General features: G+C 45.5%; 1 protein-coding gene across 1 annotated transcript in view; it reads right to left on the bottom strand.

Annotated features, from left to right (window-relative positions):
- The window catches only part of LOC103207336 (aldose reductase-related protein 2-like), a 19,536-nt gene extending 10,046 nt beyond the window's left edge, over nucleotides 1–9,490 (bottom strand). The window contains exons 1-4 of the mRNA XM_042782545.1: nucleotides 9,460–9,490; nucleotides 6,763–6,929; nucleotides 5,963–6,079; nucleotides 4,953–5,034 (exon numbers count right to left, since the gene is read on the bottom strand). Coding sequence (XP_042638479.1) covers nucleotides 4,953–5,034; nucleotides 5,963–6,079; nucleotides 6,763–6,929; nucleotides 9,460–9,490 — 397 coding nt within the window. The remainder of the gene's footprint in view (nucleotides 1–4,952; nucleotides 5,035–5,962; nucleotides 6,080–6,762; nucleotides 6,930–9,459) is intronic.
- Between the last annotated feature and the right edge of the window lie 3,250 nt (nucleotides 9,491–12,740).

Below are 12,740 nucleotides of genomic sequence, written 5' to 3'. Positions count from 1 at the left end.
AGCCGGATTCAGAAGAGGACGTGGAACAAGGGATATCATAGCTGTTGTCAGATGGATCTTGGCTCAAGGCAAAGAATACCAGAAAGATGTTTACTGCTGCTGGTAGGAACATTTAATGATCTATTTGCCAAAGATAACCAAAACCAAACCAACTCCATTGCTGTCAAGTCAATTCCAGCTCACAGGGACCTTGGAAGACAGAGTAGAAGTGTCCGATAGGGTTTCCAAGGTTGTAAACCTTTATGGAAGCACACTGCCACATTATTCTCCCATAGAGTAACTGGTAGATTCAAACCACTGACTTTTTGGTTAACAGCCAAGCACTTAACCAATGTGCCACCAGGGATCTTTGCCAAAGATACCAAATCAAAAACCACTCGCTGCCATTGTATCAATTCTGACTCATGGGGACCCCTTTTGGGTTTCTGAGGCAGTAAATCTTTTTTGTATATGTGTATGATTTGGGTGAAAGTTTACAGAGCAAATTCACTTTCCATACAGCACCTCACATACACTTTGTCTCATGACATAAACAATTTATCACAATGCAATAGCTCCTCTCCCGTTTCCTCCCCGTTGTTACCTCTTCCCTGTATCCTTCCCTCCCATGAGCTGTCTCCCTGTGCATATACAGCCCTTCTGTTCTCCCATGATTGATCTCTCCAAGGAGTGTATCTACCTAATGCAAATGTTCAGTTCATATGCTTGTTTTTTGTTTGGCTGAAAGCCCCAGGAGTGGGTTCCATTCCAGACCTGAAGTTCCAGGCCTGAACTCCAGGCCATCGTCTCAGTGGTTGCATCAGGCTCCATCAGACCAGCAAACCTGGTCTTTTTTTTTTTTTAATGATTTTGAGTTTTGTTCCACATTGTTCTCCCACTCTATCCAGGATCTCCTACAGAGATCCCCCTCTGAGTGGTTTACAGGTAGCCAGGCACCATCTAGTTCTTCTGGTCTCATAGTTGTATAGGCTGAGGATCACATGGTGTACCAATTGCTTGGACAAATTGTTTCCATGTCTTTGATTTTCTTCATTCTTCTTTGCTCTGGACTAGGAGAGATCCATTGTTGCACCTAGATGGCCGCTTGCAAGCATTTAAGATCCCAGTCACTACTTGCCAAAGTAGAAAGTGGAATAATGTTTTTGTGTAGTATATTATGTCAACTGAGCTTGATGTTCCCTGAGACTATGGTCCCAAGCCCACAGGTCCAACTACTCATTCCCTCTGGGTAGCTGGCTGTGGCCAAGAAGTGACCACAACCTTCTGAGGCAGTAAATCTTTATGGAAGTAGATTGCCCAGTCTTTCTTCTGCAGAGTGGCTTGTGGGTTTGAACTGCTAGGCTTCTGGTTAGCAGGCAAATGCCTTAGGCACTATACCACCAGCATTCCTTTGCCAAAGATAATTCCCTTCAAATACTCAGATTTACAGGATTGCTAATGTTACCATTACCAGATGATGCCTTTTCCTATCCTTTCATTATCAAGTCAAATTTGATTCTAAATATTCTTGCTGCTAATTGTTAACATTCAAAGCAGCAGGAAGGTTGTGTTATAAATATCAACTTTTGAGTCATCAGATTTAATTAAGTTACATTTAATTTAATTATATCAACCCTAAGCTCTTCAGAAAGGTTAGGCATCATACATTTGCAAGCTGTACAATACAACACAAAACCATAATACATACACAACAAGCTAAGACCACATTGAACTGAGTTTTCCTCTCGCTATTCACTCTCAGCTTGTTCACCCACTTTGTTCTGTTAGCATGTGCATGAGGATACAATAGTATAGGTCCCTGGGTGATACAAATGGTTTGCATTCCTTACCAACTGAAAGTCAATGATTGGAACCTATCCACTGGAGTCATGGTGGAAAGGCAAGTGACCTGCTTCTGTAAAGATTACAGCCAAGAAAACCCCATGGAGCTCAGTTCTTCTCTGTAACACATGGGGTCGCCATGAGTCAGACTCTGCAATTTGCTGTTGAACAGAGAGTAACTAAAACTGATGGAAGAAATGAAGTACAAGCTGAACAGAAGGTTTCAAAGGTCAGTTCAAGAAGACAAAGTAAATTATTATAATGAAATATGCAAAGACCTGGGGTTAGGAAAGCAAAAGGGAAGAACACACTTGGCATTTCTCAAGGTGAAAGAACTGAAGAAAAAAATTAAGCTTTGAGTTGAAATATTGAAGAAGTCTATAGGTAAAATATTGAATCATGCAGAAAAGCATAAAAAAAAAAAAAAAGAAGGAACACACAAAGCCACTGTACCAAAAAGGTTTCAGGAGGTACCATATGATCAAGAACCAAAAGTATTGAAGCAAGAAGTCCAAGCTGCACTGAAGGAACTGGAAACAAAGAAAAAGGCTGCAGGAATTGATGGAATACGCATTGAGATGTTTCAACAAACTGATGCAGTGCTGGTAGTACTTGTTAATGCCAAGAAATTTGGAAGACAGCTACCTAGCCAACCAACTAGAAGAGATCCATATCCATGCCTATTCCAAAGAAAGGTGATCTAACAGAATGCAGAAATTATTGAACAATATCATTAATACCACATGCAAATAAAATTTTGCTGAAGATGATTCAAAAACAGTTGCAGCAATACATTGACAGGAAACTGCCAGATTCAAGCCAGATTCAGAAGAAGACATGGAACAAGGATATCATGGCTAAAGTCATATGGATCTTGGTTGAAAGCAAAGAATACCAAAAATATGTTTACCTATGTTTTGTTGACTATGCAAAAGCATTTGACTGTGTGAGTCATAACAAATTACAGATAACACTGTGAAGAACAGCAATTCCAGAACACTTAATTGTGCTCATGAGGAACCTCTACATAGACCACAAGGCGGTCACTCAAACAGAACAAGGGGATACTGCATGGTTTAAAACGAGATGTGCATCAGGACCATATCCTTTCACCATACTTATTCAATCAGTATGCTGAGCAAATACTCCGGGACGCTGGACTATAAGAAGGAGGTGGCATCAAGATTAGAGGAAGACTCATTAACAATCTAAGATATGCAGATGGTACAACCTTGCTTGCTGAAAGTAAAGATGACCTGAAGCACTTACCCATGAAGATCAAAGACAACAACTTTCAAAAACCAAACCAAACCCACTGTCACTGAGTCAATTCTGACTTGTAGCAAGCCCTGTTGGAATTCCAAGGTTGTAATCATTATGGAAGTAGATTGCCTCATCTTCTTCCCACTGAGCAGCTGATGGGTTTGAACTGCCAACCTTCTGGTTAGCAAACAAATGCCTTACCCACTATGTCTCCAGAGCTCCTTTCCATATGGTTTACATCTCAGTATAAAGAAAACAAAAATCCTTACAACAGGACCAATAAGCAACATTATGAAAAATGGAGAAAAGACTGCAGTTCTCAAGAATTTCATTTTGCTAGCATCCACAATCAACGCCTGTTTTGGTTACCTAGTGCTGCTCTAACAGAAGATACCACAGATGGGATGCTTCAACAAACAGAAGTCTAGTCTCTTATAGTTTTGGAGGCTAGAAGTCTGAGTTCAAAGTGCCAGGCTCTAGGGGCTGAGTCAAAGTCCCTCGACCTTGGGCTTCAGCTCTGCTTCTTCTTCCCAGCCCATTGAAGCTAGAGGCATCTCTTCACTCAGGCAGCTGCTAGCTGCTGAGGCGACAAATTCAAGGTCAACAAGTGAAAAGGCACTGTCCCAATATTAACAAACCACACGGCAGGCCATTGATCCAAGTCCATTGAAAGTCCCAAGATCAGCAAAGCATGGCAGGCTGATGAACAACTCGGCTACGTGCAGGATTCAAGCGTGCCATAAGCTAGAGACCATTCCCAAAGCTGCTTCCTATATACGGGAAGTAGACCACATCCCTAAAGCAGCTACTCAGCTGCTTGTGGTAGATCCCACCATGGAGCTGACTGCCAGTCTCATCATGGGGAGTAAATACCACTGCCCAGCCACTCAACCAGGCCCAGCCAAGTTGACACACAGCCTTAACTACCACAACGCCCATGGAAGCAGCAGTCAAGAAATCAAAGGATGTATTGCACTGAGCAAATCTGTTGTAAAAAAAACTGTTAAAGAGCAAAGATGTCACTTTGAAGACTAAGTGCAACTGACCCAAGCCATTGTCTTTTCAATAGTCTCATATACATGTGAAAGCCGGACAATGAATAAGACTGCACAAGAATCAAGGCCTTTGAATTATGGTATTGGCAAAAAAAAAGTGAATATACTGTGAACTGCCAAAAGTATAAACAAATCTGTCTTGGAAGAAATACAGCCAGAATCCACCTTAGAAACGAGAACAGCCAGCTTTCATCTCATTTACTTTGGTCATGTTTTCAGAAGGGACCAGTCCCTGGAGAAGGATATCATACTTGGTAAAGTAGAGGGTCAGCAAAAAAGGGGAAGACCCTCAATGAGATGGATTTGACACAGTGGCTGCAGCTATGGCATCAAGTATAGCAACCGTTTTCAGGATGGTGCAGCACTGGGCAATGTCTCTTTCTGTTGTACACAGGCTCACTGTGAGACGGAACCAATTCAATGGCACTTAATAACATTATCAAAATTTTGTTAAAGATGGAGAAAGTGAGGCCCAGAGAAGTTACCTAACTTCCCCCAGGGTGCTCAGCTAATTCATGCAATCCCAGGCTAAAACCTCTGCTCAAATCCTTCTCCCCTGGTTGAAGAACAGTATGTGTGCATCTCTTAAAGTAGGCTACATCATATTTCTCTTCTATTTTATGGGTTCCATCTTAGCATTCGGAAATATCAACAGTGGTAGAAAAAAAGAAGCCAAGGTGATTTGGAAGGAGCTGGAAGAAGTACAGATGACACTGAGGACATTGAACAGTGTCAGGTACCTGGGCTCTCTCATGCCAGTGAGGAGCAGCTTAGATCACTGAAGGGAAGTTTCAATTTAGAAAGAGCTGGAACCTACCTCCCAGGCATCCAAGAATGTTGTCTTACTGAGGAGGACATTGCCTTTCTCGTCTTTGGGGAGAATTTCCTTCTGCGGCTGTAAATGCAAAACAAAAACTGGAATCACCCTCCAGACCCTGAGTTTTTGTTCAGGAGGTTCTAGTCTTCTGAACCTCCCTCACCAACTAAACAACCCCACCTGCTTTTTACCTTTTCAGACTCCAGGCTGCAAACTTCAAGAATGTGAGATTAAATAAAATCTCTAATCTAATCTTCTCTCATAAGTAAATCCTCCTGTTTTAGAATCCATCATTAGCCATATACCCAGGCCCCCTATACACTTGGAGATAAACTTGAATTTCAAGAGCAGCAGACAAGTTCCATCACAAGAGTGGCATTTCTGGAGAAGACATCGGCACACTTCTCTTTTTGCAGGCTCAGGAGGCCTGGAGGGAGGATGGCGCCAATTGCTACCCGTGGGACATGAAGTGAAAGGGTGGGACATCAGATCCCTTCCCACCTTTCAGGAGCAGGAGGGGAGGGCAGGACAGGCATGCTGGGTCTTCAGTGAGAACTGCGAGGTTTTCAGTGAGGCCACCTTCCAGCAAGAATGCACTTGGGCTTTGTACAAAGATGTCACACCCAGGGTGTGCTTCTTGATTACAAGAGGGTTGAACCCCGAAGTACTGGTAAGCAGAGTCCCCAAGCATTCTCCTGGGAGAAAAGTCCATGGTATGGGACTGTCACATAGGTAACATGGCAGCCGCAGCCTCTGTCAACTGCCAGAAGCCATGCCCCCTGCAGGCATCACTGAGAGAAGACCCAGCACATGGCCAGCTCTGCAGCCGTGGCCTTGGCCTCTCTGACAGCCCAGCCCTCTGCCCCATCTCGGCCTCCTGACCACCTGCAGTTCCTAAGTAAGAAGGGAACACACTCCCTCCTTAGCAGCCCCACTGAGCAGCTGGCTCTGGATATTCTCTGGGATCTGCTTAGGAACGAGAGATAGGATGGGTAGTAACTCCCACCTGCAGCCCCTGTGGCCAATGAACAAGGTAGATGTCAAGATAGTCTAGCTTCAGATCCTTGAGGGTCTTCAAACAGGCTTCCTTCACCAGGGGCCTCTCGAAGAAGGTAGACCACAACTGCAGAGAGCAAGAGCCAGGGTCAGTGCTGAGACAGAAGGCTCCAGCATCCACATTGCCCTGCTCTTGGATCTAACCGGGGCTGGGCTATTTCCAGGCAAGGTGGTTCAGCCCGATGACCCTGGCCAGCTCGGCCCTAGGGCTCAGCAAGTCGAGGATAGTTCCTAAGTGTTGAGGGCAATTTACTTGCTCAGCTCTCCCAGGATGTTATGGGTCCTTCATGTCAGTGGGCATATTTGGTCCCTGATCCCACACTTTCTTCCCTGTGTCATTCATCCCTCAGCTGTAGGCTCCCTGAGAGCAGGGATCATGTGTAACTCAGATTCCAAGTTCTTAGGCCTCAGGGCCAGAACTTCCTCTTTCTGCAGCCCACATCTACCTGCTGCCAGGCTCACTGTTGGCTTCTCATAGAGTCCGTCCTGACTTAGCACTGCACACGGGGTCTGTGCACTGGGTGACAAATGCTTGTGTTTTAGCTAGGTGTGCATGATACCAGTCTAGTGAGTCCCGACCCTACAGACCAACACACCCCTTTTTTTAAAGAACATTTCTCACGCATCTTTTAAGAGAATGAAATCCATAGGAGGAAATTAAAGGAAAAAAAAAAAAAGCTCCTGCAGTTTCCAAACACTTCCAGCTGCTCTGTGATTCAGCCTCCCTTCCACCCCACGGGCCTTGGGCACCTTGCTGACGATGAAGAGGTCCTCCCTCCTCACAGCCTTCTCTTGGAGCTTCTCCTGGATGGCGTCCCCCACCTCGCTCTCGTTCTGGTACATGAAGGCACAGTCAATGTGGCGGTACCCCATGTCAATAGCTGCCTTCACAGCCTCTTCGACTTGACTTGGAGAAGAATGAGAAGGAACGGACCGTTACATGTTCTCAACCCCAGGCCACCACACCTCAGGGACCCCCTCCATGGCCCACCTCTCCAAACCAGGGCCTCGCTGGGACCCCAATTTCCAAGGGACAATAGGCAGAGAACTTTGGAGAATGTTTTAAAGGAGGAAGGAAGGAAAGTAGATTGGCTTTGTCATCATGGCTCATGTCCCATCCTTCCCAACTTCATCCAGGTTAACCTTCCAGGCATGCTAGGGCTGAGTGGGGGTGACCCACAGCCCCATGGACCCCCCTTTCTAAAGATGCAGTGACCCATGGCTTCTTGTGCCTACCCCTGTATAAAGATGGGGTGACCCCTGGGTCCTCATCTCCCTTTATAAATAGGAGGTGACCCACGGCTCCTCATGCCCCCTTTTGTAAAGACTAGGCTGAAACTACCCTGTGAAATGACCCAGAAGGATTAGCAGAAAAGTTCTCCTAACAGTGGTGGGGCTGTAAGAAGGTCAAACCCACTGCCATCAAGATGATTCCAAGTTGTAGCAACCCCACAGGACAGAGCAGAAAGGCCCCATATGGTTTCAAGATTATCAGCTACAGCAGCAGAGTGTTACATACATCTTTCTCCAGGGGAGAAATTTCTGGTTTGAACCACCAACCTTTTGGTTAGCAGCTGAGTGCTTTAGTCACTGCGCCATCAGGGCACCTTTTATAAGAATGTCCAAACCCACTGAGTGGATTCCTATTCATAATAATGTCAGTTCAGGTAAATCCAGGCTCCACCACCTGTAGGGGTTTAGCCTTGGGCAGATTACTTAATCTCTCTAAACCTCCTCTCCAAATTGAGAATGATAACAGTACCTGCCTGAGGGGGTGGTTGGATTGGTAAAGGGCCACAGTGAACAGAAAGTTGTCAGCACAAGGTCGAAGGAGGGCTCTGCAGGAGAGAAGAAGACAACCTTGAAAGAATAGAGGTTCCTTTCCCCCTCCAGTGGAAAAGTGGAAATAGCATTGGAAATACCACATTGTAGCAGAGCCTGGTCAATCCAAGCAATATAAACAAAGAGGAAAGAAAAAAGATCTTTGTACTGGACTTCCACAACATCTTTTTTAAACATCTTCTACTGTGAAAGAGAAAACAATCCCACCACAAGTAGACCAACAGAAAGTGCAGCTGTCCTCTCCCACGCTCGCCCCCCTCCCACATCTCTACTGATAAGTTCAGAACCTTGGAAATGGCACCATCACCAGGTCCTGAAAGAGTTCTCTCCACAGTGCTCAGCTCTGGTGCTGAAAACAAGGTTCCGTCACTGATCTGGGGGAGCAGGGGCCCTGGAGACCCAGAGCCATTCGCTGCCACGTTTCTGTGGAGGCCCAGGCTCTGACTTGGGATAAAACAGCCCTGTCCCAGCAAGAGATGCTGTTGCTGAACCAGCTGGAAGCCATCGACTCCCCCAACGGGCCCAGTGCGCTTCCTGGGAACACCCAGTGCTGGGACCACAGGCTGTCACCCTCATCAGCAGAGGAGCTGGGAAGGACAGTGGAAAGAATTAAGCACACCAGAGAAGAAAGAATCAAGATTCTTCCTAGTAAGGATCCTTGCTGGCACAATGGTTAAGCACTCGCTGCTAACCGAAAGGTAGAAAGGCTAGTGTTTGAACCCACCCAAAGGCTCAACCCACCCAACAGCTCCTCAAGAGAAAGACCTGGAAGTCAGCTTTTGTAAAGCTTACAGCTTAGAAAATCCTAGAGGGCAGGTCCTGTGTCGACCAAATGGCACTTAACAACAACTCATTGGGTTAGCATGGAAATGAGATAGGAGGCCGAAGGCAGAGTTAGAAGACAACACCAAAACATTCTAATTTAAGATTGTTTGCCTAAGAGAGGTACCCGGACCTCTTCATGGAGCCCCAGCACATAAAACGTGTACTCACCAAAGATGTTGGCCCAGCCCAGCTGGTGCTGGCCCAACCCAGGGAGCCCAACTCAGCCGAATTCACTGCCCAGGCACAGGGCCACCCTCCAGGGAAGCAGCACTTCTGGGACTTGACCTGCACTGGAACCCTTGCAGATCTTGTTCAAATGCAGATTCCAATGCAAAAGGCCTGCCCTGGCCCAGCAGCCTGTATTTCTAACCATCTCCCAGGACCATACTGTGTCCAGCCAGGGCCACAGGATTGAGCTCCTCCATACACCCCCCCAAACCATCCATCCACCTCACAGCAAACACACAGTGTGGAGCCCCTATGAAGGTCCCACAGCCAGGGAGCAGTGAGAAGAGGGAAGTCTGGTAGAGAAACTGCCCTGGAAAACAACTGTTTGTCAGCCCAATATCTGCTTGAAACTCGATCCTGAAAAGGAAGTTCTGGCCATGCTGGGAAAAGCAGCCCTGGAGCTTTGGAGGCTAAGTCTGCTGCAGAGGGGGGAGCACCAGCTCCTGGCTTCAGGGCGGGGGGAGGACTCCCTTCCCGAACCCCACTCGACAGCAGGGCTCCTCTGCTGAAGAGCCCCCGAGGGAGGCAGGTGTCCACACACGTGCATATTTACCTTCCAGGTGCCCAGGCCCAGGATGGGCATCTTGACTTTGGTGCTGAGCTCCACGAAGGTGGCCACGGTCAGTGTAGACACGGATCTGAGCAGAGGGTACTCTGTGACCTGGTTAAGTAGGACTGACCACATAGCAGAGGGAGGAGCCAGCTCTGGGGGCGCGCAGTTTCCAGCCGTGGTAGCACAGCCCACCTAATCTGCTCTTGTTCTGAAGACTGATTACGGCCAACGAAACACACATGGTAACCATGTGCAAAACACATCCTGGTGCTAAATGCATGAATAACTTCATGGCAGTGATACCCAGGGCTTTTGTCAGCTCTTGTTTTCTTTTGCGAGTTTGACGTATCAACAATGAAACAGCAGGCATTTTCATTAGTACCTGTCAGATTGCATGGAGTGTGCCTGGTACTCACCTGGACATGATCTCTATGTATTTGTATTCTTCATATATTTACTTTGGGTTGGCATTGATCAATTATATTTATAATGAACTTTTCAAATTCTGTGACTTCATTAAAAAAATAACTTTGTCATTATAAAAATAAAATATACTCATTGTAAAAAAATGGAAAAAAAAAAAGCTACACAGGCACACTACAAATGAGTTCCATTCCTAAGTCTGTTTTAAAGTCCGAACAGTTAGGTACGATTCCTATCTAATGTCGGTTAGGCAAATGTTTGTCTTCATATACTATGTAGTACATCACGTACCTTCCTGTGCATAAAATACATTAAAGAAACACTTCTAGATGCACTAAAACATCTTTAACATAATCCAAAAGCAAAACCAAACCCACTGCCATTGAGTCGATTCCCACTGGGTTTCCAAGGCTGTAAATCTTTACAGAAGTAGATTGCCTCATCTTCATCCATGGAGCAGCAGGTGGGTTTAAACCACCAAACGTGTGGTTAGCAGCCAAATGCCTTACCCACTATGCCACCAGAGCTCCTTTTCTTTAACATAATGATATAGTAATAATAATGTTTTGAGGTGGTCACAAACTGGCACCTGTGTGTTATTATGAACCATTGTATGTACCTCAAATGTTTAACACATTAGGCTTTGTAGGGTTGAGTTCATAACGATGAGTTGTATCTAAATCGGATGTTCACAAACTGGGGACGGTCTGTGTCTAAGGGAATGTAAATCACCTGTATCCCCAGCAGTCAAGATCCTACACCCCAGTGCTTTGTCCTCCGACCCCCTCTGTGCATACAGATTTGTAATACACTGCATAGACGGCTACATATCATCATTTTAGAACTTGATACCATAAAACCAGCCTCTATACACAGTTGTAAAAGCTCTTTTTAGAATTCTCTTTACACTAAACAACATTGTTGATGACTTTATAATATTCTGTCTTATGGATATAATTTATTCCACTGCTTATCGCACTCTTAGACATTTCGGTTGTTTCCAGTTTGCAGCTATTCTAAAGAAATAACACTTCCAGGAACATAACTGGGAGTAAAGCATTGGAGACATGTCGGCTAATTTCCTGAGGCTAGATCCCCACAGGTGGGATGATGCAGTCAGAGGAACTTTGGTTATTATGTGAAATGTGGAGCAGATCTGATGTTCCCCCCATCAAATGGCAAATTTTCTCAATCCCGTTTATAAAAGAATGATGTCAAAACAATACACTGATTCAAAAGGTGTCACAACTTTCACTTTTTAACATTAAAAAAATATGCTTTGTAAAAAAAAAAAAAGATAAAGCTTGTAGAGCTCACGGAATAGATGATGTAAGGAAATATGCACGTAAAAATCATCCATACTCCTACCTTTAGCCACTCCTTGGAAGGAAGGTTGGGCAATCTACTTTCGTAGTGATACTGCCTCTGAAACCCAAGGAGGGGTCGCTATGAGTTGGGTCTGACTCCACGGCACGTAACAACAACAACAACATGTACAGATTGCACCATCCATCTATCAGTTTGTTATACTATGGTTTCTTCCATATTGCTGTGATTCTGGAAGCTAGGCCACTGTTAGTTCAAATACCAGCAAGGTCACTCATGGTGGACAGGTTCCAGCAGAGCCTTTCAGACAACACAGATTAGGGGAAAAAAGGTCTGGTGATCTACTTCCAAAATTCAGCCGATGACAACTGTACACTTCACAACAGAACACTGTCTGATCCAGAGGTGGAAGGCGGGCCCCTAGGCTGGAAGGCGAGCCACTGGGTTGGAAGGCGGGCCCCTGGGTTGGAAAGCACACAGAGGCCACAACACCAGACTCAAACACACCAGTGATCATGAGGATGATGAGGACCAGCAACCTTTTGTTCTGTTGTACGTGAGATCGCCATGGACGTGAGCCCACTCCATGACAACTAAAAACAACATTCATTCTCTGTAGGACAGGCAGAGAGTGTTCTCATACCATACTTCCAAGTGTTTAGGGGAATGATTACTTCATTTTAGTGCTTAAATCAAAACTACCTGCCATCAAGTCAATTCTGACTCTTAGTGACCCCTATTGGGTTTCCAAGGCTATAAATCTTTATGGAAGCAGACTGCCTCATCTTTCTTCTGTAGAGCAGGCAGTGGGTTCAAACCATCAACCTCCTGGTAGGCAGGCAAATGCCTGAACCACTGTACCATCAGAGCTCCTTAAATATAGACAGGTAAATATACCATGGTAAAAGGATTAGAAAGATGTAATAGGGGGGATGACCCATGACCTGAATCTGGGTTACTTGACTAAGTGGGACAGATCTTAAGATTTTATCTTGGAAGTAGTTTTCAAGGTTTGGCTCTGTCTAGGATCATCCTAGACCTAGAGAGTCTGAAGAAGGCCAAGATGGTTACCAGCTGTCTTAGTTCTCTAGTGCTGCTATAACAGAAATACCACAAGTGGATGGCTTCAACAAACAAGAATTTATTCTCTTGCAATTTAGGAGGCTAGAAGTCTGAATTCAGAGTGCCAGCTCTAGGGGCTGGGTGAAGACTGCTTGACCTTGGGCTTCAGCTCTGCCTCTTGTTCCAGGCCCACTGGAGCTGGAGCTGGCTCCTATCTCACACAGCTGCTAGCTGTTGAGGCTGACGAACACAAGATCAGCAGATAAAATGACACAACCCCAAAATCAGCAGGCAACATGGCAGGCCACTGGTTCAAGCCCCAGAACTGGAGATGAATACTCAGCCAAACACAGGATCCAAAATGTGCCAAAAAGCTAGAGACCTTTCCCAAAGCTTCTCCATATGTCCCGGAAGCAGGCCACCCCTGAAGGTAACTCCCCTTCAACCGTTTAGCTGCTCACAGCACATT

The sequence above is a fragment of the Orycteropus afer genome, unplaced genomic scaffold (genome assembly GCF_000298275.1).
Source record: "Orycteropus afer afer isolate SDZICR_OR568_19922 unplaced genomic scaffold, OryAfe1.0 scaffold00365, whole genome shotgun sequence".
Classification (NCBI taxonomy): Eukaryota; Metazoa; Chordata; class Mammalia; order Tubulidentata; family Orycteropodidae; genus Orycteropus; species Orycteropus afer.
This window is presented reverse-complemented; position numbering and strand designations above follow the sequence as displayed.